Below are 25,879 nucleotides of genomic sequence, written 5' to 3'. Positions count from 1 at the left end.
ACAATGCATGCCTCCAAGAATGCATTCCAAGAATAGTGTTGTACACCACCATGGATGCACTCTAAAAAACACAGAGTAGATACTTTGGTTGAACAGCAATGTCAGTAGTGCAAAATCTGATCTCAGAGCAATTTCAACTTGGCATAATGCTAAAAAAATTTCAGTTTCTTGGGATTTGGGAATATAAGTGTTTGTGTTAGAAATATTTGTTATTATTCTGTCCAAGGATTCATTATATGGAAGTATGATTAAATTCCCCCCCCCATCTTACAATATTCCCATTTTGGCAATCATATTTCACATATCTCTGAGATCATACAATGGTCATATATAGCTTGCCATATGCTTTTTATTAAAAAAAATATTAATAAAATATATGAATCCAAAACCTAGCTGATCAAAATCAGATGATGATGATGACAATGAAGGGGCAAGACAGAGTCTTATATGGTTATTGGAAGACAATGGTCATGTCATGGACAAATGTGCTTTTTGGATTAATGACATTAGCAATAGCAATAGCACTTACATTTATATACCGCTCTATAGCTGGAAGCTCTCTAAGCGGTTTACAATGATTTAGCATATTTCCCCCCAACCTTGAGCCCTTGGTCAGGATCGAACTTGTAACCTTCTGGTTACAGGGCGGCAGTTTTACCACTGCGCCACCAGGGGCTCAATGCAATGATTACTGTATACCTGCAATGTAACACCTTCAAATTTGATGGAGAGTATTATGTAAGAAGACCGGGGCTAGCAATGGGAAATAGACCTGCTCCTTTACTGGCTATTTCATACATGAATATCATTGAGAGAAGATGCACCCGTTCTGATATAATTATGTACAAAAGGTACATAGATGATTTTATTATTATCACTTGTACTGAAAAGCAGGCAAATGAAATATTTGAAAAATTGAATAGGGGAGGGGAAAACCAAATAAGAAGGGCTGTCTTCCTTTTCTAAATATGTAAATAAAATTAAGAAATAATTATTTAGAGACTAAATGGTACAGAAAATCAGTTTAAAAGGACATTTTATTAAAGAATCAGTCAGCACATCTCAAAACAGTGAAAATACACACTATGAGAAATATGATAAAGAGGACAGAGGATGTCTCCACAATTGAACATCAAAAGGAATCTAGAGAGAAAGCAGAAAACCTAATTAGGAAGCATAATTAGGTATGCATTGCCTGTTTCAAGGAGTTGGAGAAGAGCTAGATTCATTAAGGGTTTGCCAGTATTTAAAATACCATTCATCACTGACAGATTTACATGGCAAATCCAGGGAATCTTGGGAAGACGAGGAACTAAAGTGAATGTAGTTTGCACAGCACCAATGACACTAAAACAACTGTTAGTTAACTCCAGGTTGTATGACAGGAGATGTGATGTACAAGACTGTGAGATTTGTGAATTGGGGGGAAGAAATTGTGGGAAGAAGGGTGCAATATATAAAATTCAGTGCTTAGGTTGTATTTCATTCTATATTGGAGAATCCAGTAGGCCACTAGCAGATATGAGGCATTGTACACAGAAAACAAAACCTTGGTCAATACATATGAGGAAAGAGCACAAAGGCAAAATAAGCCTACTAAAATATCTAGTGGGGGGGGAGGGTTTGAAAGGAATTTACAAAAAAGGAAAATAAAGGGAGCATTATTTATAGAGAAATTTAGACCAGATATTAATGCTCAAGAGGCACTGGCTGATGCTATTAGGTTCATTAGCCTTTGTGTGTGGGGGGGGGGGAAATCAGGTGATTCCTTTTCTTTCCCCCACTCCGCTTCCCTCATTATCTCTCCACCAGTCATGAAACAGAACTGTGGAGTCCTTTGTGTGGGCTCTGCACCTATCCTATGTGGGGCTGGCTAGGTCAGACCTCAGAGTCCAGCCTCAGGGGTTACTTCTTCCTGCCACCGGTTCCCTCCACAGGTGTTCAGGATTTGCCCCACAGTAGCTGGCCTTCAGCTCCCAGGGCTCCCTTCACCAGGGCAGCCCTCGCCTGTCTGGCCCCTCATCACAGGTTGGCCTGTCTATATATGTTGGTGAAATCTTGTGGGCGATCCCGCAAGAACTTGTGGTCTCACTGGAACTCTCAAGAGATTCCTTAGACCCATAAGAGTGCTGTATGGGATCACACGAGGCAAGAATCCCGTCTTGCAAGGTCTCATCTTCTACGAATGCCAAAAAGCCGTCTGGGCACGGAGGCCAGTCAGTACTGTCACAGCCGGCACAGGGTTTGCCCAGGCCGGACACGGATGCCGGGTGGGACGCAGCATAAGCAAGAGAAAGTTCTGCTCCATTCCAGAAGTTGGGGCGATCTTCGGCAGGACCCCAACAAGAACATTATCCGGCTTATGGAATTTTAACAGCTGGGTTAAAGGAGGTTTTTATCTGTGCACGTGTTTGTTTAACTCATGATGGTGTGTTACACTGAAGCATCTTATATTTTATTTTTGGTATACCATCTTTAATTTCTTTTTGCACAATAAAGGCCTTTTGTTGAGAGATGATGATGATGATGATCATGAGGTCAACCTGAGAAGAAGTATCATGAGTCCACTCTGTGCATTACATGAGCAGACCAAACCTAAGGTGCCAGCAAAGGCAGCCGCTGCAGCAAGAGCACATACACTGGATCATGCTGGTCTGCATCCTGAGGTGGCTTGGCCCATGATCCAAACAGTCTATTCAGGCATATGCAAGAGCTTGCACATAAACACTGTCATTTCCTTGGCTTTTTTCCCTAGCAACTTTTTCTTGACTGGCACTGAGCATAAAACTCTCCTGGCTTTCAGGACACCTTGTGTAGTGGTATGGAGCTACTTCCAGGGCAAGGGCAAGATCAAAAGCTCCACTGTGTACATGAATCCAAAAGTCTCACCATGTGGGTTTTTGATAGGAGCCTTTAAACAGCTTGGTAGTCTTTTTCCTTATTGTACCCCCAAACACCTTTTTCCTTTGTCATCCATAGATTTCTATCCCATATCCAGGTCGGAGGTTGCGGTTGAAGCTAACCTCAGTTTGGGAAAACCCCTTGGGTGCCCACCACTGGTTGTGGCCTTGTTTGGATCCTGGCCACAGTTTCTAAGTTGCACAGCACAGAGGGGCCAGGGGCATGACTCAGAGCATATTTAAAACAATATAAACTGTGCCAAGCTGCTGCTTTAAATTAACAGATTAAAACATCTTCCCATATACACTGGTGCAAGTTTGAAAGAATGTATTTTAAGCTGATGGAATTACACTGGGATTTGTAGTGCTATCAATAGCATCAGGCTCCAGCCTATAGATTCATTTGATTGGCTGAATGCTTGTAAGATATGTAGGTAATGACATATAGGAATTATCTATAAGTAGGTATTTAAAATTAGATCCTTTAGGTCTGCATCAGACGGCTTTTCATTACTGCAAGAACCGCCGTCTTTCATTTCCTTTACCGAGACAAATGCTTAATGATTTTATTTCCTTGTTCTTTCATTTGAGAAGGAGCAATGGCAGAACTTTTGGACCTCCTGCATTAACTGCAAATTTTCTGTGCAAGAAAGCACAGCTTGGGGGTACTACTGGACCCGGCTCCGCTTTTGGAAGCTCAGGTAGAGGCGGTGGCCAGGGGTGCCTTTGCACGGCTTCGGCTAGTGTGCCAGCTGCGTCCCTTTCTTGAGAAGGCAGATCTGGCCACGGTTACCCATGCTTTAGTCACATCGCGGCTGGATTACTGTAATGCGCTCTACGTGGGGCTGCCCTTGAAGAATATCCGGAAACTGCAGCTAGTGCAAAACGCGGCAGCTAGGGTTTTATCTGGAGCTGCCTGGTGGGAGCACATCACACCCATTTTGAAAGAGTTGCACTGTCTGCCAGTTCGTTTCCGGGTCCAATTCAAGGTGCTGGTTTTGACCTTTAAAGCCCTTATCGGTTTGGGCCCGGGGTACTTGAGGGACCTCCTGCTCCCAAGGGTTGCTGCCTGCTTGACTAGGTCATCTGAGGGGGCTCTGCTCCGGGTGCTGACAATGAGGGAGGCTCAGCTGTCGTGCACTCGGGACAGGGCCTTCTCTGTTGCTGCCCCCAGACTTTGGAATGCTCTCCCAGTGGCCATTCACTCCTCTGACTCCAATCACAGTTTTTAGAAAGCTTGTTAAATCTTGGCTTTTTATCCAGGCCTTTACATGATTGGTTTATTGCTGCTTCTATGTGTTTTGCTCACGTATAGTTTTTATGTTTGTATTTTATAGATTTTAAATTAGATTGGTTTTGTATTTTTAGCTTAACATTTTTATTGTATCTTTTTAACTTTTATAAACCGCCTTGGGGTTGTTTTTAATGAAAGGCAGTATATAAACGCAACAATAAATAAATAAATAAATAAATACATACATACATACATACATACATACATACATACTGCTCTAGAATGACCCCACTTCCTTGTCAAACCACACATTATGGGTCCCTAACAATAGATGCAGAAATGGTGAGGAAGAAAGCCTATGGTTCTGCCTAAACATATCAAAATGTCTGGTAATATATTTGCAACAGTGTAAGCCTCATCAGCATCATCCTAATTCTGGAAGTGGAGTTTTTCCTTGGACAAACACTCCTGAATATCAATGGCAAACATCTTAAGGACTCAGAGACTCAATAGTTATTACAAGGGGCAATCCTCAGCTAACAGTAGGCAGCTTCAATTCTCTTCACATTGATTAGGGAAACTGACATATTCTGTTCATGACAAAGAACAGAACATCTAGACTGGATAAAAGATGATGCTTTCTAGCCTCCTTGATGATGGAGCTGACAAGAAGGCGAGTGACCCTTGATTTAGTATTGAGTTGTAGCAAGGATCAGGGGCATTGCTAGATACCTAAAAGATTTGGGACCCAGGACCACAGCCTCCCTTTTGATAATTAATCGTCACTTAGGAAGGCAGAAGCAGCAGAGAGCTAGGTGAGGCTAGCCCATTCTCTGTGGAAATGCCTCCACTGCTGCACTTTCTTCCTGGAAGAGGTCATGGAGATGGCTGATGCAAGGCCAATATAGCAACATTTCTTTTTAGCCTGTCAGATTTTCTTACCCTATGCAACTGAGCATGCTTTATTACTGTGAAACATGCTCAATTTGGTTAAAGGAAGCGGCTTTCTTTTCCCCCGCCCACTTGGGAAGACCCAAGTTCAAATCCCCATTCAGCCATGAAGCTCACTCGGTGACTCTGGGCCAGCCACCTACCTCACAGCCTAACCTACCTCACAGGGTTGTTGTAAGGATAAACATAACCATGTATACTGCTCTGGGCTCCTTGGAGGAAGAGCGGAATATAAATGAAAATAAATGAAATAAAATAAAATAAAAATTCCTGTCAGATTTTATTACCTTCTTCAAATTAGTAACAAAACAAATACAAATTCTACAGAAAAGCAGCAGACCCAAATAACTCTGGAAAACAAAAATGGAAAGACTACAATGATGTTTATTAAGGCAAAATCGAAATGCCTAGAGAGCTGGCAAGAAAAGAGCATGCTCCGTCTCTTCGTTGTAACCAAAGCCCTTACCCTGATATAGCAATGAAAACTTATGGTATGATCCATCATAAAACATTACTGGAAAATACTGAAATCTGACAGAGTAAAGAAGAAATATGATCCAGCCCATCAGCAAAATTATCCATCAGAAAAGCTTATCCCAATACTGAAATCTATCAGGGTAATTAAATTTTATGGTCTAGCTCATCAAAAAACATTACCCATCAGAAAGCTTACCATGGTAAGGGAATCTGACAGAGTAATGAAAATTTATGGTACTGAATCGTCCACCCTAAAACATCACCGATCAGAAAAGCTTACTTCATTAATGAAATCTGCATGGGTGGAAACAATGGGAACGAGAAATTCTGGTAAGAACTAATCTGCCTAATTTCCTTTCACCATAATCTTAATTGATAATTACCATCTTCACAAGTTATTTTTATTATTATTTATTCGATTTCTATACCGCCCTTCCAAAAATGGCTCAGGGGGGTTTACACAGAGAAATAATGAATAAACTAGCTGACCCTGCACAGAGCATCTGTGCAGTTGTGCACTGAGCCTGTGGCATTTCCCCGCAGCTCTCTCGCTCGCTCTCCCCCCCCCCGGAGCTCACTCGCTCACTCTCCCCCCCGCAGCTCGCTTGCTCGCTCTCCCCCCGCAGCGCTCTCGCTCGCTCGCCGCAGCTCGCTCCCTAGCTCCCCCCCTGCAGCTCGCTTGCTCGCTCTCTCCCCTTGCAGCTCTCCCCATTGGGTGGAACAGGGCCAGGCCATCCTGCCGCCTCCCACCCCCTCCTCCCGGCTGGTAGGGCTTTGCCCACCATCTGCCCACCTCTTCGCCACCGCCATTATTTCTCCCCGCCACCGCCTCCTCTTCCTGGCCAGCAGGGCTTCGCCCGCCATCCACCCACCTCTTCTGGCCAGAGGGGCTTCGCCTGCCAGCCCTCCACCTCTGCATCCTGACCGCCGCCATTATTTCTCTCGGCTTCAATCCTGGACCTCTCGCGCACTCTAGAGCATCTGCGCATTAATACTTAATTGCTCCCCTCACCTCAGAGATCTCCCCACCCTCACCTGAGCTGCACTCCTGCTCTTCCTCCATCCCGTTGCTTGCATCACCTCACCCTTCTTGGTCGTGGCTGCAGCATTGCTGCTGCCTATTGGCCAAACTGCAGCCCCCTATCCCCAGAGACCTCCCCACCCTCACCTGAGCCCCGCTCCTGCTCCTCCCTTCAGGAGCAGCAGCAGTGGTTGACCGGGCCATTCCTCACTGCTGCTACCACCATGGCCATTCATTCCCCTCAGGCTGCTAACAGGCCCAGGCCCGTCCCTTGCCTGCCTGCCTCCCTCCCTCTGACAATGACCTCAGTAGCCCCAAACACAGGAGTGGTTGACTGGGTCCTTCCTTGCTGCTAGTGCTGCCATGGCCGCTCATTTCCCTCAGGCTACTGACAGGCTCAGGCCCGTCCCTCACCCTGTCTCTCTTTCCCCCGCCTTCTTTTTTTCTCTTTCTCTCTCCCCCATTCGTTCTTCCCTACTCTTTCTTCCCCCTCCCTTCATGTTTTTTTCCTCTCTCCCTCCCTTCCTGAGTTAACAGATTTTGTTGATCTTGTTTCCTCATTTAATTCACACAGCGGCATCCTCCTTCTCCTGAAGGGGCTCTTTCCTCCCTTATGACCCGTCTTTTTGCAGATCCCTGCCTGCTATCCTTTTATATATATAGATTCCTCTCCTCTACAATCAAGAACATCTTCTGACCAGTAACAGTTGCATCCCAACTGACTTTAACCATCACAGGCTCATCCTCCTTTTCTGCATAGGGACTCCCCACTGCCCAATCACCACAGTGCCACAGGCTCCTCCTCCCTATCTGCATATGGAATCCCCACTGCCCAATCACCATGGTGCTTCTGCTCTCACAGGCTCCTTCTCCCTATCCGCATATGGAATCCCCACTGCCAAATCAGGTGCTTCTGCTTGCAAACTCTGTCAACCAATCGCCTCCTTTCTACCACGTCCCCATGCATGGCCCGACTTGGAGAATTAATAATATAGATAAGATGGATCCCTGGCCCCAAAGGGCTCACAATCTAAAAGAAACATAAGACAGACACCAGCAACAGTCACTGGAGGTACTGTGCTGAGAGTGGATAGTGTTGGGAATTCTCTCTGGTAAGAGATACCCTTCTATTATAGCAGAGTGCACAGAGGCAAAACACAGTGGGTTCTGCCTAGGCATGCATGTATGCTGAGAGTAAAAGAAACTTGCAGCCAGTTCATACTTTCAAATCAATATAAGGAGTCTTTACTGGTGAACTCCATTCTAGATAGGAAAGTTGAGAGATAGGATCTCTAATCTAGCTAGCTAGCTGGATGCAGAGGGATGGTTTCTGCATCTCTGTACACTTGGTGCACGGAGAGAGGAGAGTGTGTGTGTTGCAAGGGAGAAGAAAGGGCAGAGGAAGCGACAGGGCAGGAAGGAAGGAAGTCCCTGAGACTAGCAATCTACACATCAAAGGGATAGTGTTAGAGCAGTAGAAAAGGGATGATCAGTGTCTTGATCCCTCTAGCCCTCTGACTCAGTAATCTGTCCCCCCTCTGTCATTAAGACATGAGACAGTGCAGAGTCCTTCAATTCCAACAGATAGGGCCAGTTACTCTCCCCCTGCTAAATAAAGAGAATCACCACGTTAAAACGTGCCTCTTTGCCAAGTTAGCAGGGGCATAGTTTGTGATTATGTTATCCACCTCAATTCAAGATGGCGGATGTATGAACATTTGAGGTGCAAATGATTTGAACTCAATTTGGTGCAGTTGTAGGGACATGTAGGGACACCTCAATGGCATCGTCTGTGATGATATTGTCCACCCCAATTCAAGAAGGTGGATGCATAAATGTTTGATGCACAAGTGAGAACCGATTTGGGGGGGAAATTAGTACAAGCGTAGAGACACTTGGGGACACCTCAATGGAATGGTTTGTGATGATGTCATCCACCCCAATTCAAGTTGGTGAATGTGTGAATGGCAGAGGTTGGTAATTATCAATTACTATTATAGTGAAAGGAAAGTAGGCAGATTAGTTCTTACCAGAACTTCTTGTTAAAGCTGCTTATGCTTCTGGCTACCTGGTTTGTGTTTATAGCTAGACACGGCAGTATGACACGCATGTATATTATGCATGTTAGTAGCAAATGCCTTTTAAATACCATTCTCTCTCTCTTGGATCTACAGTAGTGTCAAGTTCTTCTATGCACTCTGGAGACCAGAGTGCATCATTTACTCACATCATTTCTAAGAGCTGCCAATCCGATCAGCAGTACTGATTCCTGCTCTCCCTGGGATCACAATAACCCTGGTTTATTATGCGCCATCCCTTCTGCTGCCACAACCTGTTAGTTCCTGCTCCCTGTGCACAGCAAATGGCTTGTGGGGATGAAGGAACTCTTAGACGTGTTGCTCTTGAGAGATGTCACACAGAATGGCTAACTTATCCTGAGCCATTTCGGAAGGGCAGTATATAAGTCAAATAAATAAATAAATAAATAAATAAATATCTCAGTCTCTCAAACTACAAATCCTAGTGTGTCCTGTACAAGCACCTTCTCTCTCCCTCGCCCTCATATGCTAGAACCATCAGTCAACAATTCAGAATGTTGCTTGTTCAGTTCTGCTTCTGATTGGCTCCAGCAAATCTTACAAGACAGGACACTTCATATAGATACAAGAAAATAAGTCTGCAAACATTCTCAGGTGTGACCTACAATTTAGCCTTAATGTTTTCCTCAGGGTTATGGGCCTTCAGCCTAGACCAGGAGCCCCTGGACTTTTGGGCCCCTGGTATAGGTTGTATTCCTTCTATCATCCTCACCATGCTTGGGCCCTGCCTCAGTACTGTCTCCTTTAAAGCATAATATCCAGCTGAAGACAGTTTTTTGAATAATATATTAAACATAATACATTGAATTAGTGAGAAATTCAATCTGTCGAGAACAATCAGTTTTTTAAAAAGATTGCACAGTTGTATTCTGAAACTGGTAATTCGAGATTTAAATTGCCTGTTCAAATGAAAATTTATATTTCATTATCTGTGAAATAATCTGTTTTGATCTAGGGCCAATTTCCCCCCTCTGTTACAGTGTTGCGAACCCACTGGTTACGCGAAGTCTGCGTTTGGCTCAGATTTTCCTGCATTTCCCCCTTTTTCAATTACCCTCTCAATTTGGACTTTGCTGATTGTGTTGACTGTAAATGTCAAGTTGTTTTTCAGCTCTTTCCCATTACTCAATAGCCTCCCCCACCTCTACTTTTTGCAAGGATGCACAAACAATTCATTTAGAAAGGACATGGGGAAATGTGTCTTGTGCTATTATAATAGCTACTACGCTGGCTGGCTATCAGTTGTCCCCAGGGCTATTCCTTAAATGGTGACTTCATTTGATATGACCCTTGCCGCTGTTAAGCAAAATAACATTCTGTAGAGGTGAACAAACAGTGCAGGTCTTGTTAGTCAATGTAGAGACAGCTGGCACCAAGTTGTGATTTGAGTGAATGAACTCGACTCGTTATGCTTCCAGGCAGAATGTCTGGAGCCAGTCACCTTCCCAGAAAGCTATTCTTAAGGGCTTGGACAGACATTTATTTTTTAGGAGCAATGGCAGCAGCTTCCTACATAGTGCTCCCATCATACCAGACCCTAGTCTAGTCTCACTGTTGTGACAATTGTTCACACAAAATGGTGCCTGAGGGGCCACCCTTGCTCTTCAAGAAATGCTTGTTCACTCCTTTAAACAAAACAAACCAGAGATGTGCACGGTGCCGATGTGGGGGCCCATGCAGGTGAACCTCAGTACATGCAGGGGTTCGGTTCCCCAATTCTAGCACCGATAACAAAACCATGGATACCAAGGCATTGGGGTAATGGGGAAAGGGGGGTTAGGTTCCCAAAAGTCTCAAAAAAGACAGAAAAGCCACCCCCCAAAAAAGCCCACAGTGAAAATGGCCCTAGAAGCATGGGGGTAAATGGCCTACCATGCTCCATGGGTCCCCAGCAGTCCAGCAATGGCCTCCAAGAGTCTCCATTCTGGCATTTTTTGGAAGAAAATCACCTTTTTAAAAAATAAAGAAAGAAAGAACAGTGAAAATTGCCTTAGAGACATGGGGAAAAGTGGCCTGCCATGCTCCACAGGTCCACAGTAGTCCAGCAATGCCCCGCACGAATCTCCATTCCACCATTTTTTGATAGAAAATAGTGGGTTTTCAACTTTTTTTTCCTTTTAAAATGAGCCACAAAGTGGCTCCTGCACTCAAATGACGGCCAGAAATGTCCTCAGAGGTCATTTCTGGCCACCACCAGTCTGTGGATCCATGGATTTAACTCTTTCTCTCCCCATCCACGAGGTTCTCCTGTATGTATGTATGTATGTGTGTATGTATGTATTTTCGAATTATATGCCACCCTTCCTAAAGTGGATTATTTAAATTTAAAACACATTTTTACATTTTTAAAAATTTTAAAAAACTCATTAAAATAAAATCTAAATTTTTTTTACACCAGATTAAAATTAAAACTAGATATTAAAAGCCATGCTAAACAGATGGGTCCTTAAGGCTCTCCTGAAGGCCTCCAAGGAAGATAATCCTCTTATATCCATGGGAATGTGTTCCACACCCCAGGGATGACAACTGAGAAGGCCTGATCCCAGGTCGCCACCAGATGAACTGGTTGCACCTGGAGACGGACCCCTCCTGATAGCCATTTAGGGCTTTAAAAGTAATAAACAGCACTTTGTACTTTGCCCAGAAATGTATCGGCAACTGTTAAAGAACAGGCATAAAGTGGTCTCTTCAGGATACCCGAGATACAAATCTGGCTACTGCATTATGAACTACATACAACTACGTATGTCTTTGTACAAAGTTAGTCAACTTTGTATGAACTACATACAAAGGCAGTCTTAGCATAATGTATTCTGCACTTTAGGGGGCCCACCTGTCCCCAGATTCTTTTAAAATGAACACATGTACAATCATTAGTATTTGTGTACAGATACCTATTTGCACATACAGTGTCTGCATGGATGCATGTGATGTCTGAATAAAGCTGTTAATGCTGTTGTATTTTGTACCTCAGTGCTATTTTGATTGCAGAGCCATCTTTTGGACCAATCCTCCTGCCTTTCTGCCAGCCCCCGGAAATGAGATCGTGTGAACGACCTCTGTCATTGGCTTGCCCAGCTGGGACATATATATTGTGACTTCTAGTTTTTCAGTGCATCCAGATGACACCTAATGGTGAGAAGATCCTAAGTTTGTTTAATAAATTTAAAACACATTAGTCAGTCATAGAGATTATTTTAAGGAAGTGAGATAAGCCCTTGACCTAAAAACCCAACATCGAAAGAATCTACAGGTGAAACTCGGAAAATTAGAATATCATGCAAAAGTCCATTAATTTCAGTAATGCAAATTAAAAGGTGAAACTGATATATGAGACAGACGCATTACATGCAAAGCGAGATAAGTCAAGCCTTAATTTGTTATAATTGTGATGATCATGGCGTACAGCTCATGAAAACCCCAAATCCACAATCTCAGAAAATTAGAATATTACATGGAACCAAGAAGACAAGGATTGAAGAATAGAACAATATCGGACCTCTGAAAAGTATACAGTGTACTGTGCTTGACTGGCCAGCAAACCTGCCTGACCTGACCCCATAGAGAATCTATGGGGCATTGCCAAGAGAAGGATGAGAGACATGAGACCAAACAATGCAGAATTGCTGAAGGCCGCTAATGAAGCATCCTGGTCTTCCATAATACCTCATCAGTGCCACAGGCTGACAGCATCCATGCCACGCCGCATTGAGGCAGTAATTGCTGCAAAAGGGGCCCAAACCAAGTACTGAATACATATGCATGCTTATACTTTTCAGAGGTCCGAAATTGTTCTATTCTTCAATCCTTGTCTTCTTGGTTCCATGTAATATTCTAATTTTCTGAGATTGTGGATTTGGGGTTTTCATGAGCTGTACGCCATGATCATCACAATTATAACAAATTAAGGCTTGACTTATCTCGCTTTGCATGTAATGCGTCTGTCTCATATATCAGTTTCACCTTTTAATTTGCATTACTGAAATTAATGGACTTTTGCACGATATTCTAATTTTCCGAGTTTCACCTGTAGCATGATATCTTCATAATCTTTCAAAGAGAGTGGATGGGAAAATGGGCTTAGACAAATTCATGGAGAACAGGTCTACCAAAGGCTACTAGTATTGAGATGACTATAGGCTTGATTCCTCCAGGTTCAGAGGTAGGATGCTTCTGAATACCAGTTGCAGGGGAGCAACAGCAGGAGAGGGGGCATGCCTTCATCTCTTGCCTGTGGGCTTCTCAGAGACATCTGGTGGGCCACTGTGTGAAACAGGATGCGAGACGAGTCAGGTCTGTACTGACTAGCAGGGCTGTTCTTATGAGAAGCAAGCAACCTGCCATAATCACCCTTTGCTCAGTACAGAGGGAAACCCAGCCACAGTTGAAGCAAGCCCATTTCTAGCCAGACCAGAGTTCTATCACGAGATTTGTAGCCAATTCTGAACTATGATTTATTGAAATTGTAATCTTTCACATCTCATTACAATTCAGATGGAATGATTAAAGAAAGCAAACTGTGGCAAAGCATTTTGTCTATATAAGGAAACTGCTTGCAACCAAAAAATAGCAGCCTCAATACCATGCTTGGAAATTGGATGGAGAAAATGAGAAGAACCAATAATGAAATGGGGTTGGATGTTGGATCAAACTGAATTTGGATGAAGACAGAACTATATGAATATAAATACATCCTGGCTTTAGTTTAAGTATTACTTAAAATCTTATTCCAGGCCTCTTTTCAAATCGTGTGTTTGTGTGTGTGTGTATTCCAAAAGAAATGTCAAAATTTAAAAGAAAAAAAATCACAACCCCACCCCCCAAACCCAGCTCATAATTCCAACACTGACTTTACTTTCTAAAGGTATTTACATGAATGCTTCAGGACCCCCCGAGACATATTTTCAGGTGGCACAGGGGGTTGCAGAAGGAAGGGAGGGCTGACAAAAATCATCCCTCCCCCACTGCACACATGAAATGTTATTCGATGCATGGAACATAGTCTGGATGTCAGCCATTGTGTGTACTACTTACTGCATGTAGATCCTCCTGTGTGCTAACAGACTTTATTTTGCTGTATATACAATGTTGCACTTGCATCAGCTTCATTTTTGCACTGTGACTTAATCAATGCACATATGTGAAAATCTATATATTTAATTCTCTTAAACATACTCATCACTAACCCCATGTGTGGCAGCTCTCGCGAGAGTTCAGAGAGCTGCCGGATAGCGATGGGGACGGGCAGGAGAAAGAAAATGGTGGCAGCCGGCTGGCGGGCCCAGGAATTAAACGCGGTGGCCGGCCAATGGCCGGCAGGGAAAATGAAGATGGCGTTGGTGGGCAGGCGGAAAAGGCAGGGGCGGCCAGTGGCCGGGTGGCCAGAGGGAGGCAGGTGGCTGAGAAGCAGCCAGCCAGAAAGTGAAAAGCCTGGTCGGCCTGGCGGAGGGGAGAAGAAGCAGGCTGGCTGGTCTGCCAGCCTGAAAACGCCGGCCAGAAAGTGGGGGTGAGGGGCAGTGGGCAGAGAAGCAGGGGAGAGAAGAAGTGGGCGGGCAGGCCAGAAAGCTGGGGGGGGAAAGAAAAATGCAGCGTTGGGTGGGTGGGCCACTGGAGGCGCAGATGTTCTTCACCTGGACCAGCTAGTTAGAACATAAGAACAGCCCTGCTGGATCAGGCCCAAGGCCCATCTAGTCCAGCATCCTGTTTCACACAATGGCCCACCAGATGCCACTGGAAGCCACAAGCAGTTGAGGGTATGCCCTCTCTCCTGCTGTTACTCCCCTGCAACTGGTACTCAGAGGCATCCTGCCATTGAGGCTGGAGGTGGCCTATAGCCCTCCGACTAGTAGCCGATAAGAACATTAATAAATAATGTGCTCACACACATTGGAAACCTATAAGAAAAACAGATTTGAACTGAAAACTGTGACAAATGGAACATTTGAAAATAGTTTAAAAATTTAAAAAGTGGAAGAATGGTGGATCACTAATGCATTGGTGCTGCTTTTCTGCAATTAAGATAAAGTAATTTAGAATCCACAAGTCTGGAGAGATATTCAGATGGGGAGAACTTCCTGGCATTTCAGGAACTGAGCTCTTACAAATATTATAACTAATAAAGTATGGTTCAAAGCATGGACCAGTCTTGAAGATCAGTGGCTGTCATCATGACTGACAAAGCACCTCCAGTGCAACGGGAGAAGAACTGGTGCTTCTGAAAAGTACGAACTCAGCTCCACTGCTGGTTCAATGGGGGCTTACTGCTTCCGGGGGGAAGGGGAAGTCATTCAAATCCCCCTGCATACCCCTTAGTGCCAGGGCAGCATTAGTCTGGAACTCTTCAGAAGCACTGGTGCTACACTGATGCCTCTCCCATTACACCAATGCTTCATTAGTCTGGTTGTCAGCCATGTCTTTGAGGTGACATTAGCACAAAAGCATTATGTAAGAACTTATTGGTGGCCCCCACCAAGCCCAAGTGTGACTCCCTAAAAATAAAGGGAGTCTCCAGCATACAAATGCCAGCCCACACATACAAACAAATTCTTGCTTTGGGGAACAATGTGTCTCAGCCCATCATTTGCAGCACTGGGATAATACTGACTTCCCTTATAGGATTTTTGTGGTCAGGATTACTGAGATAAAGAGGCTATTCACATGATGGAGGAAAACTGGGCTAAGGGAGCCCAGCCCACTTTTCCTTCATTGTGAGAACCACTGGGCTTGTGGGCAAGCCCAGTGGTTCAACAGTGGCTAGCCCGCCAAAGTAGTCCTCCCCTTACATGAGGAGCGAACACTCCACTAACCCCGTTTCTTTGATTGTGAGTCATTGCGACGTGGCTCCATGGCACGATGATGTGAGGAGACCCCCACTTGAGGGATGTGACGTGAGGAGATCCCTCCTTGCTAAAACAAGCCTCCTGGCATCAGGGGTCTCCCCAAAATGTCCCGCGCACTCACGCAGGGCATTCTGGAGCTTCCGGGATGGCCCCCGACCTCCGAGATGGAGCCAGTAATCATGTGAGCAGCTGATCTGGCCACCCAGGGATGGCTTGGTGATCATCTGCAGCGAGGGGCAAGTTAACCCACTCTCCCCGCAGGCCTGCCCGAAGCTCTTCTCACTAAGGGTGAGGAGAGCTTCAATGTTTGGACATTCTGCAGTGTTATACACATGATAAGAAAGAAACATCTATTGGAAACAACATCATCATCAACAGCAACAATAATTAATAATAAACTTTTACTGTTAGCCTCCCCATAATAAATTGTTCTAAGGGCGGCTCACAACACAGTAGTAAAACATCAAATATAAACACACAACACATAAAATCACAACACACTGCAGTTTGGATACAAAACAATTTAAAACTTTTTTTAAAAATCTGGTTTTAAAATCACATCTAAAAACCAGAATTTAAAAGGCCCAAGAGTGGACAAAAACATCTTTACCTGGACATTTTCCAGACTACACACTACCACGTGTCCCACAAATGCCCCTCCGTATTGCCAGTGTTTTGACATCGTGCTTGCTGCGCTGTCAGCAGGGTGCCATACATATTTCCGATGCCTTGTTTCGAATTTTAATGATGCATTATGGCCCTATAATGTAATTGCATTCCAGGAAAGTAGCTGTATTTTTCTGTGGTAGGAAGGCTTGCAACGGAGTTTAGGATTGCAGCAAGTTGCAGTAAGGACAGTTCTTTGCTGCCACCCCCCCCCCCCACCTGCGTTTGCTTCCTCCACCCCCTTGCCGTCGGGAGAGAAACAAGCAAGGAGAAATCTTGGCTTTCCCCTCCTTTCCTCCCCACAGATCCCAAACCCCACACCTCCCTCCTCCTTCAATTGCTTCAAATATGACTTGAACTTGTCAACACAGAAGGGAAGGGGGAGGTAGGAGATTGGAGGGGTTTTATTATTATTTTCCCACCAGGGTTCTTTTGTGCATTCCCCTTTTAATTTTCTACTTTAGCCAGAGTCTCGTACTGGTGCTGCTGAGCAGATTTCTGAATCCAACCCTTTCTCTTGCACTTTTTACTGAAGAGGAAGCCCATTGAACTAAATCATTTACTTCTGTGCAATCCCACTTGCTTACTATAAGGCAAAGGGTAGGGAGAGAGAACAGTCACCTATTTAAAAGGAAGCCCATTGAATTGAATCATGATTCATTTATTTCTGTGCAATCCCAAGGCCCTCACTGGGTTATTTCTCCCCATTATTCCTTGCACAAAACTGGTTTGATGCAAGACAAAGTTAGGTTTTTGTTTTGGAATGGAGCTTCCCTCTGCTGGTGCATTTGCTCAAGGAGCTGAGAAGTTGCCAAAAAAAAATTTCACATCACCCCTCCGGCAACTCCATTGGCCCAAAATGAGTGGGAGGATGGAAAGATAAACACTTAGGAGGAGAATATGGACAATCCTGCCTTGAAAACACGTTGCAATGGATGGGAAATTTGAATGGCTACCAGTCTACAACGAAGCACTGAATAACGTTTTACTCTTGGTTTTAAACCGTTGCACTATTCCATCACACTTTACCTGTTGCAAATCTCATAGTCTGGAAAACACCCAGTGTCTAAAAGAACAAAGTAATGAAGCCAGGGGAGGTGATTCCATAAATGGAATGCAATCACCGAAAATGCCCTTTCCCTAGTATCCACCTGCCTCACCTCGTTTGGCAGGGGCACTCAGAGCAAGGCCTCTAGATAAGATCTTAAGGTCCAAGTTGGGACATATGGGACAGGGCACTCTCTCGGGGTTATTTAGGGCTTTAAAGGTTAAAACCAGCACTTTGAATTGGGCCTGGAAATGGACTAGGAGCCAGTTCAATAGATGAAGCACTGGCATAATATGATCAAAATAATCTTGCAGCCCTATTTTATACCAGCTGCAGTTTCCTGACCATTTTCAAAGGCAGCCCCACATACAACACATTGCAGTAATTTAAGTGAGAGGTTACCAGAGCATGAGCAACTGTGGCCAAGCTATCTCTATCCAGGTAAGGTCACCGTTGGTGTATCAGCCAAAGCTGATAAAAGGCGCTCTGAGCTACAGAGGCCACTTGAGCCTCTAGTGACAGTGCTGGATTGATGAGCACCCCCAGACTGCGAACCTGGAAATCTGATGCTTGTTTAGACAACTCAATAAGAACTGCAAGTTATTAAGAATTTGGCTCTAACAATGTCATTCCCACTTCCTGCTTTCTATCTGTCATATAGAATATGCTTGTGAGTGTTAATAAGGCGTTTTATCCATATGGTTTTGTAACAACTCCAGATCCTTTGAAGCAGGTTCTAATAATGCTTTTGATATTTGAGGATTATAATTAGTTCTGATAAAACATAATTTTAAACCATAACCATATGCTAGAGAAAAAGAGGGAACAATCCCAGCCATGTCTGCTCCATTAAAACAAACTAACATATGGACTGGGTGCCTGGCTGACTATACTGAGTATTCCTTTTCCTTGCACCTTGAAGAAAATATGGTATTTATTTCTAATAGTTGAAGTTGTATGACTCCAGTTGACTCCAGATTATTCTGTATTGGTTGCCTATCCAATTCAGGCTCAGTTTAAAGTGCTGGCTCTTACCTTCAAAGCTCTGAATGGATTTCCACCTCCTATAGTCCACCCCCTCCCTTGACACACAACTGTGTTGCAGATCCTGCTCCTTGGCCCCCGCCATCCAGATTCAGTGGGTGGGTATGAAAGACCTAGCCTTTTTGGTTGTGGCACTTGTGCTGCTGTCTGGCTTCTTCATTATTTTGTTTTTGTCACTTCATAAAAACACGACTCTTTAAGAAAGCCTTAGGGGAGTTATTAATTTAATTATTAGTGAGTGTTATTGCTGTATTCCCCCATTTCTGCTTCTTGGATTTTTGTGTGAGATGTGGTATTAATTTGGTTTTTAACATTTTAAAAGATTTTCTGATGTACATGTTGTTTAAATTTAAGGTCTGTTTGCCAGCTTAGATTTCTTTTTGAAAGAAAGGTAGGACAAATGTCTTTAAATGAATAAATAAATCAACAAATAATAAAGACATCTGTAGTTTAATCAAACAAATCAGTTCTGGTGGTATTGATGAGAATGGATTTGGGTGTTTTTGTCCACAATGTGAAAGAGCTGCATTGTGTTTTCTGTCTAGTTTTCTGCAGAGGTGTATCTAGGGAAAATAGCGCCTAGGGCAAGCACTGAAATTGTGCCCCCTGTCCAAACATCTGACACCCATCTTTCAGATAACTTTACCATAATATCAGCTGAAAACATCTTTGTATACTTTCCTAAGCTGGAGCTCTTCAACTGAGGTTCTGGAGGGAAAAACCTCCTCTTAGACAAAGACAGTCAAGATCAATCGATAATAGGAGCACTTCCAGAAACATGCTTATAAATCAGGTTACAGTAAGACCTGGCTAAATGATAACTGATTCCAAGAAAAAACAGAACTGTTAGGTCACTGAGTAGCAACACATACTATCTTAATAATAACATAATGCCCTATTTGCAGAGGCGTATCTAGGGAAAATAGCACCTAGGGCAAGCACTGAAATTGCGCCCCCTGTCCAAACATCTGACACCCATCTTTCAGATAACTTGACCATAATATCAGCTGAAAAATACAAGTCAAGCTCGTTAAGCTTTTAATATTTCAAAAACTATTTTGCAGTAGACATAGCCACACCAAAAAATGCTTGAAAACTACAAAATTCAGTATGCTGGGGCTCATGAAATACCTAAATACTATATGGAGATGCACTTGGAAAACTAAACAGAAATGCCTGTCTAATTCTCTACTATGCATTGTAGCATCACTGTTACATAAGTTTTAAAAATAAATGGAGGATTTGACTTTTCCCAGATACTCTGAAAATAATTAAAGGATATGCAGAGTAAACTGTGTCACTGCTTGGAATATATTCTAATATTTCAGAAAGATAGTTAAAATGAAAGAAAGAGAGCAAGAAACTCCCAGTGGGCTTTAATACTAAGGATTTCAAACTGATTCAAAGACAAAATCACCATTAATAGCCATATTATTAAGATATCACATTTAACTCACTTATCACAAGAAACAAAGTAAGAGCAAATGAATACAATCCTAGCTCATAAGCTTCAGCTCAGAATTCACAAGCCCTGATTCTGTGTACATAGTGCCAAACTGAATATGTGTACAGTGACTTATAGTATATTAAATTTAAAAAAAAATAACCTGTAGACCTTTTGGGGGGCTTCCTAAAGGCTGTGAGGGGGTGTCCTGCAAAGGTTCCCCTTTCCCTGCCAGCCTCTTAATTCACCACTGCAGCCCGTCCCAGGCTGATTTTTGGGCCTGTTCAGGCCTGCAAAAATCGGCATGGTGGCCATTTTGGAGGCGGTCATGCATGCTCAAATGGCCTTTGTGAGGTCTGGCAAGGCCTAGGGCCTTTCAGGGACCATTTGAGCATGTGTGGTGGCCATTTTATAAATTTTTTTAAAAAAAAAATGGCTGCCAAAACCAAAATGGCCACCACGCATGATCAAATGGCCTCTGCAAGGCCTGGCATGGCCTAGGGCCTCGCAGAGGCCATTTGAGCATGCGCAGTGGCCATTTTGGTTTTGGCAGCCATTTTTAGGTTGGTTTTTTTTTCCATTTTAAAAAATGGCGCCCCCCCTTCAAGTAGAGCCCGGGTCACTGCCCTGCCTGCCCCACCCTAGATATGCCCCTGGTTTCCTGCCATACCACCCTGCCCAAACCCTATACAGTTCTGCATTAGCAATATGAATGCCTTTCTACAAAGTGGAGAAAGAGAAGACGGTCAGAGATAGTTCAAAGGGAATTTAAGCTTTAGATTCATAAAGTTGTGCCATCGAGTCAGTGTTGACTCCTGGAGTCCATAGAGCCATGTGGTTTTCTTTGGTAGAACAGAAGGAGGGGTTTACCATTGCCATCTCCTGCGCAGTATGAGATGATGCCTTTCATCATCTTCCTATATCGTTGCTGCCTGATATAGGTGTTTCCCATAGTCTGGGAAACATACCGGCAGGGATTCAAACCAGCAACCTTTTGCTCCCCAGGCAAGTTACTTCCCTGTTTCACCATTAGGTGGCTTTATAGATTCAAATCTTTTCAGGGCACACAATGGAATTTGTGCTTTCCCTAAACCCTCTAGGTCAGGCTTCCTCAAACTGCGGCCCTCCAGATGTTGCTGAACTACAACTCCCAGCATCCCGAGCCACAATTTATTGTGGCTGGGTATGCTGGGGGTTGTAGTTCAGCAACATCTGGAGGGCTGCAGTTTGGGGAAGCCTGCTCTAGGTACACACAGATGACAAGATTTAAGTGCAATTAAGCTAATGTTAATTGCACCAGCATGCGGCTTGGGGCTCTATATGCACAGAAGCAGGAGTGACACTCATATCCCTATCCAGATGAGGAGCCATGCCCACCAACTGAGGCAATGTGCATAATTCCTCTCCCAATCCAGCTGTAGATGTGGAAGCCTATTAGTAAACCCGTTCTCATGCCAATCCTTTATTCAAGAGGGGAAGCCAGGGGGGCTGGATTTAGGGGGCATTCTGCTCCCTGCATGCCACTGAACGAATCATATGATCCATATGATCTCTAATGACCCCTGCTAACTTGGCAAAGAGACACCTTTTAATGTGGTGATTCTCTTTATTTAGCAGGGAGAGTAACTGGCCCTATTCACCCTAGCACAGTACCTCCAGTGACTGTTGCTGGTGTCTATCTTATGTTCTTTTTAGATTGTGAGCCCTTTGGGGACAGGGATCTATCTTATTTATGTATTATTTCTCTGTGTAAACCGCCCTGAGCCATATTTGGAAGGGCGGTATAGAAATCGAATTAATAATAATAATAATAATAATAATTATTTATTTTTTAAAGCCAGTTTCTGCATAAATAGCCTGAAATCATCACAAGTATGCTTAATTCTGTAATGGATCATGCTCTTGCAGTCTAGCTCTGCAGTTTTTATCACAGCCCAGTAAGACAAGCTAATAAGCACAACAAGCTTACTGAAAGCCCACACACTTTTGAAAGCCCACACACTTGTGTTTGCAGTTCATTAGAAAGCATAACATCACACCTTCAGGCTATAGGTTGAGCTATCTTATACACTGTGTTTTGTCTCTGTTTTATCATCCCTTAATCCATGGAAAACACTGCTTGCGTTTGAAAACACTTATACATGGGACAGTATCAGCTGCTGTCTGTTTCATAGGTAAACCCTTCCTGTATTCCTTCAAAGAAAACCACATTGCTCTGTGGTCGCCAGGAGTTGACACTGATTCGACGGCACAACAACACACACAACAGTTGCATCGATGAATGGATGGCAAACCATACAGCCACAGAAAGCATCAGTATAATGTGAAGAAGTCCACATGGATCATGATGTCCAGTGATCTGCGGTAAAGCCTGAGTCAAAGATGCTTCACAGAAGTGATGCAGCCCTCATGTTAGATAGTACCACCTCATTTTTCATACCAGGAGTTGTTCATTTGAAAGTGCCCCACATTGAATCAGTGACCCTGTAATCAGATTGCTGGCTGAAGTTGCTGAGGGGCGGAAACCATACCCTATAAACCAGGCTCAATTTTGGCCCTCAGCTGTTTTTGGACTATAACTCCCAAAATCCCCAGCCACAGTGGCCAGTAGCCAGGGATTGTGGGAGTTGTAGGCCAACACCTGCAGGAGGGCCGAAGTTGAGCAGCCCTGCTATAAAAAGTGGCTATCACACACATTTGCTTATAGGAAAGTGGCTGTGGTAGCATCAGCCGCACCTGTTGTGCTGTGTTGTGTGTGAGAACTCAAATCTGTTGCAGGCCCTGAGGTGTTCCATCACCAAACATGGATGCTGAAGGACCTACAGCAAAACCAGGCAGGCTAGCAAGGAAGTATCCTGTGAGCAGTAATTGGCCAAAGCACAACTTGAGCTATTGCATCATCCCTATACAAACTTCCAGCTCAAGTTTGTTCACTAGAGTGAGCAGGAAGGTGTGGTTGTGTGCATTGAGGTAAAAGCCTTTGGCTCTCCTTTGCCTTCATCACCCTGGCCTTGCCATTCCCTCTCCTCAACATGGCAGGCGCTGACTCCGACAGAGTGCCTGGTGGTGACATAAAAATTGGTAGAGGCATATCCTATGCCCCTGGGGAGAAGATGGTTGTTGGTGGAGTTAACAAAATTATGTTAGCTAGGGATGTGCATGAATCAATTTTTTTGATTCAATTTGTACTCAAATTGAATCACCCCCATCACCTTATAGTTTTGCCCGAAAGCTTACTGGCAGCCAGTGTAGCTCTTTCAACACAGGAGTAATATGGTCTCTCCAAGGTGACCCAGAGACTAACCTGGCTGCTGCATTCTGGACCAACTGCAGTTTCTAGATTACATACAAAGGCAGCCCCACATAGAGCACATTGCAGAAGTCAAGTATCAAGGTTACCTCATATGTACCACTGTTCTGAGGTAGTTCATCTCAAAAATGGACTCAGCTGGCGTATCAACCGAAGCTGATAGAAAGCACCTCTGGCCACCGCTTCAACGTGGGACACCAGGGAGAGGTTCAGATCCAGAAGCATCCTCATCCTCAGACTGTGTACCTGTTCCTTCTGGGGGAGTGTGACGCCATCCAGAACTGGAAGATCAAAATCATCTTCCAAGTTCCAACCCTACACAATAACTACCTTTGTCTTATCTGGATTCAGCCTCAGTTTGTTATCCCTCATCCAGCCCATCACTCTCTCTAGGCAGGCATTTAGGGAGGTTATGCCTTCTCCCGATGAGGTTGACATGGAGAAATAGATTTGGGTGTCATCAGCATACTGATAACACCCTGCAACACATCTCCTGATAATCTCTCCCAGCAGTTTCATGTAGATGTTAAACAACATCGGAGACAACATGGAGCCCTGAGGGACACCATATGAAAGTTCAGATTTTGAAGAACAACAGTCTGCAAGATACACCATCTGGAATCTGCCCGTGAGGTAGGAGCGGAACCACTGCAAGGCAGTGCCTCCCACCCCCAATCCACTCAGATGTTCCAGAAGGATACTATGACCAATAGTATCGAAGGCTGCCAAGAGATCCGAAAGGACCAACAGAGTCACACTCCCTCTGTCAATTCCCAATTGGAGATCATCCATCAGGCCAACCAAGGCAGTCTCCACCCCATAGCCCACCCGAAAGCCAGTGTGCAGTGGGTCTAAGTAATCAGTTCCCTCCAAGACTTCCTGGAGCTGGGAGGCCACCAACTGTTGGAGACAGGCCTGTAAGTTGCTTAACTCCAAGGGATCGAAGGCAGGCTTCTTCAGAAGCAGTCTAATGATTGCCTCCTTGAGACAAGTAGGCATCCTGCCCTTCCACAGAGAAGAATTGATAATCTCTACCAGGCCCTCTACAATAGCCCTTTTTGTAGGCCTACAACAGGCCTCCTACTACAATATTGTAGGCCTACTATAGGCCTACTATACCTGATAGTATAAGCCATGTTGGACAAGGATCAAGAGGGCAGGTGGTAGGCTGCACCATTCCAAGCAACTTGTCCACATCCTCAGGAGTCACAAACTGAAACTGATCCAGGGTCACCACATAAGAGGAGCTGCTGGACACCTCCTCATCAGACACTGTAACAATTGTGGAGTTTGAATCTAAGTTGGCTCGAATATGAGAGATTTTGTCTACTCAAAAACTCATTAAAAATGCCACAGCGAGTAATTGTTGGTTCCAAGTCCTGATTCAAGGGGGAAGAACAGAGGATTAGAATTAAGGTTTGGTATGCAGATCATTTTGATAGGAAAGCTGGAGGACAGGGCAACAGAACTGGAAACAAGAGCCAACAGCTGTGCATATTAACAGGATGCGGTGTTTACTGCATAAGATGACATCAGCAAGTTCTTGCCATCTTGGATCAAGAAAGGACACTATTATGGAAGGAGTAACAACAACCATTAAAAACTGCTGAAGCAAAAACAGTGCAGTTAACAAATTCATGATGCACTTTGCTTACAGTAAACAAAGTTAATTTTTACACTAACAATAGAGAAATGGCAAATGTGTCCTAATACTGAGGACTAGATGTTTCCAGAGCAAAGTAAAACTTGCTTAGGCTAGCTAATCTGTCTGGTAACTTGCCAGCCACATCCCTGCTGACAGATGATGGCACAAATTTGGACCAAAACTAATACAGTTGTTTCCTTTGAATTTGAACTTCAAGAGCTATTTGCTAAGATGAATGGAACGCCTTGGGAAACAAGGAAATGATAATAAGGGGCTATGTGGAAGGAGCTTTCTGTTATCCATCATCCCCTTTCACTTCTGCAATGTATGGTGACTCAAATAATCAGGATAGTCCTAATCATGTACGTTACCGTATATTTTCTGCATCAGCAGCCAGATGGGAGGTTGCTGGTTAGTATGGGAAGCAACAGCAGTATTAGTCAGATCTCACGTGACCTGGACTTCCCTACATTACCTATGCAATGTAGAGACAGACTATGGGGAAGTGGTTTTCAGCACTACTATGCTGTAATCACAACATATAAACAGTGCCTCTGTTGATCTGTGGGAAGCAGAAGGTGAATCTGTCTGAATTCCCTAATTCGGTGCACTCAGAGATCAATAGGGGACCAAACATATTACTGGTGGACACTTCAGCTTCCCACACATGATGCTCTAGCACAGGGGTTCCCAACCTTTGATACTCCAGATGTTGCTGCACTACAATAAATTGTAGCTGGGGGTGATGGGAATTGTAGTCCATCAGCATCTGGAGTACCAAAGGTTGGGAACCCCTGCTCTAGAAAAGCAGCAGAATTGATTGGCCATATAACTAAAAGAAAGAGATGAAATCAAGGATTCATTACATGTGCCACTGCAGCTTAAGAGCCCCTGGTGGCACAGTGGTAAAACTGCTGCCCTCTAACCAGGTTACAAGTTCGATCCTGACCAGGGGCTCAAGGTTGACTCAGCCTTCCATCCTTCCGAGGTCGGTAAAATGAGTACCCAGAATGTTGGGGGCAATATGCTAAATCATTGTAAACCGCTTAGAGAGCTCCGGCTATGGAGCGGTATATAAATGTAAGTACTATTAAGCCGGTTAACAGTAATGCGGTGCTAGGCAAGGGCAACTTGTCTGATTGATATAGCAATAGCAATAGCACTTACATTTATATACCGCTCTATAGCCGAAGCTCTCTAT

At 44.0% G+C, this 25,879-nt stretch overlaps 1 protein-coding gene and 1 long non-coding RNA gene across 3 annotated transcripts in view; one reads left to right on the top strand and one right to left on the bottom strand.

Moving 5' to 3' along the window:
- Positions 1–25,879, top strand: part of FILIP1 (filamin A interacting protein 1) — a 129,978-nt gene that overhangs the window by 26,229 nt on the left and 77,870 nt on the right. The window contains exon 1 of one of the 2 annotated variants that reach the window (XM_053286919.1): positions 11,685–11,817. The exons of the other annotated variant lie outside the window; for it this stretch is intronic. Coding sequence (XP_053142894.1) covers positions 11,815–11,817 — 3 coding nt within the window. The 5' untranslated portion in view covers positions 11,685–11,814. Of the gene's footprint in view, positions 1–11,684; positions 11,818–25,879 lie in introns of those variants that run through there. 2 annotated transcript variants of the gene reach the window in all.
- On the bottom strand, positions 1,020–19,348 carry LOC128340975 (uncharacterized). The gene is made up of 4 exons (XR_008314119.1): positions 18,926–19,348; positions 11,652–11,811; positions 10,555–10,631; positions 1,020–1,143 (listed from the first exon to the last, which is right to left on the bottom strand). It is a non-coding gene; the product is annotated as an uncharacterized LOC128340975 (long non-coding RNA).

Source organism: Hemicordylus capensis, chromosome 1 (genome assembly GCF_027244095.1).
Source record: "Hemicordylus capensis ecotype Gifberg chromosome 1, rHemCap1.1.pri, whole genome shotgun sequence".
Classification (NCBI taxonomy): domain Eukaryota; kingdom Metazoa; phylum Chordata; class Lepidosauria; order Squamata; family Cordylidae; genus Hemicordylus; species Hemicordylus capensis.
This window is presented reverse-complemented; position numbering and strand designations above follow the sequence as displayed.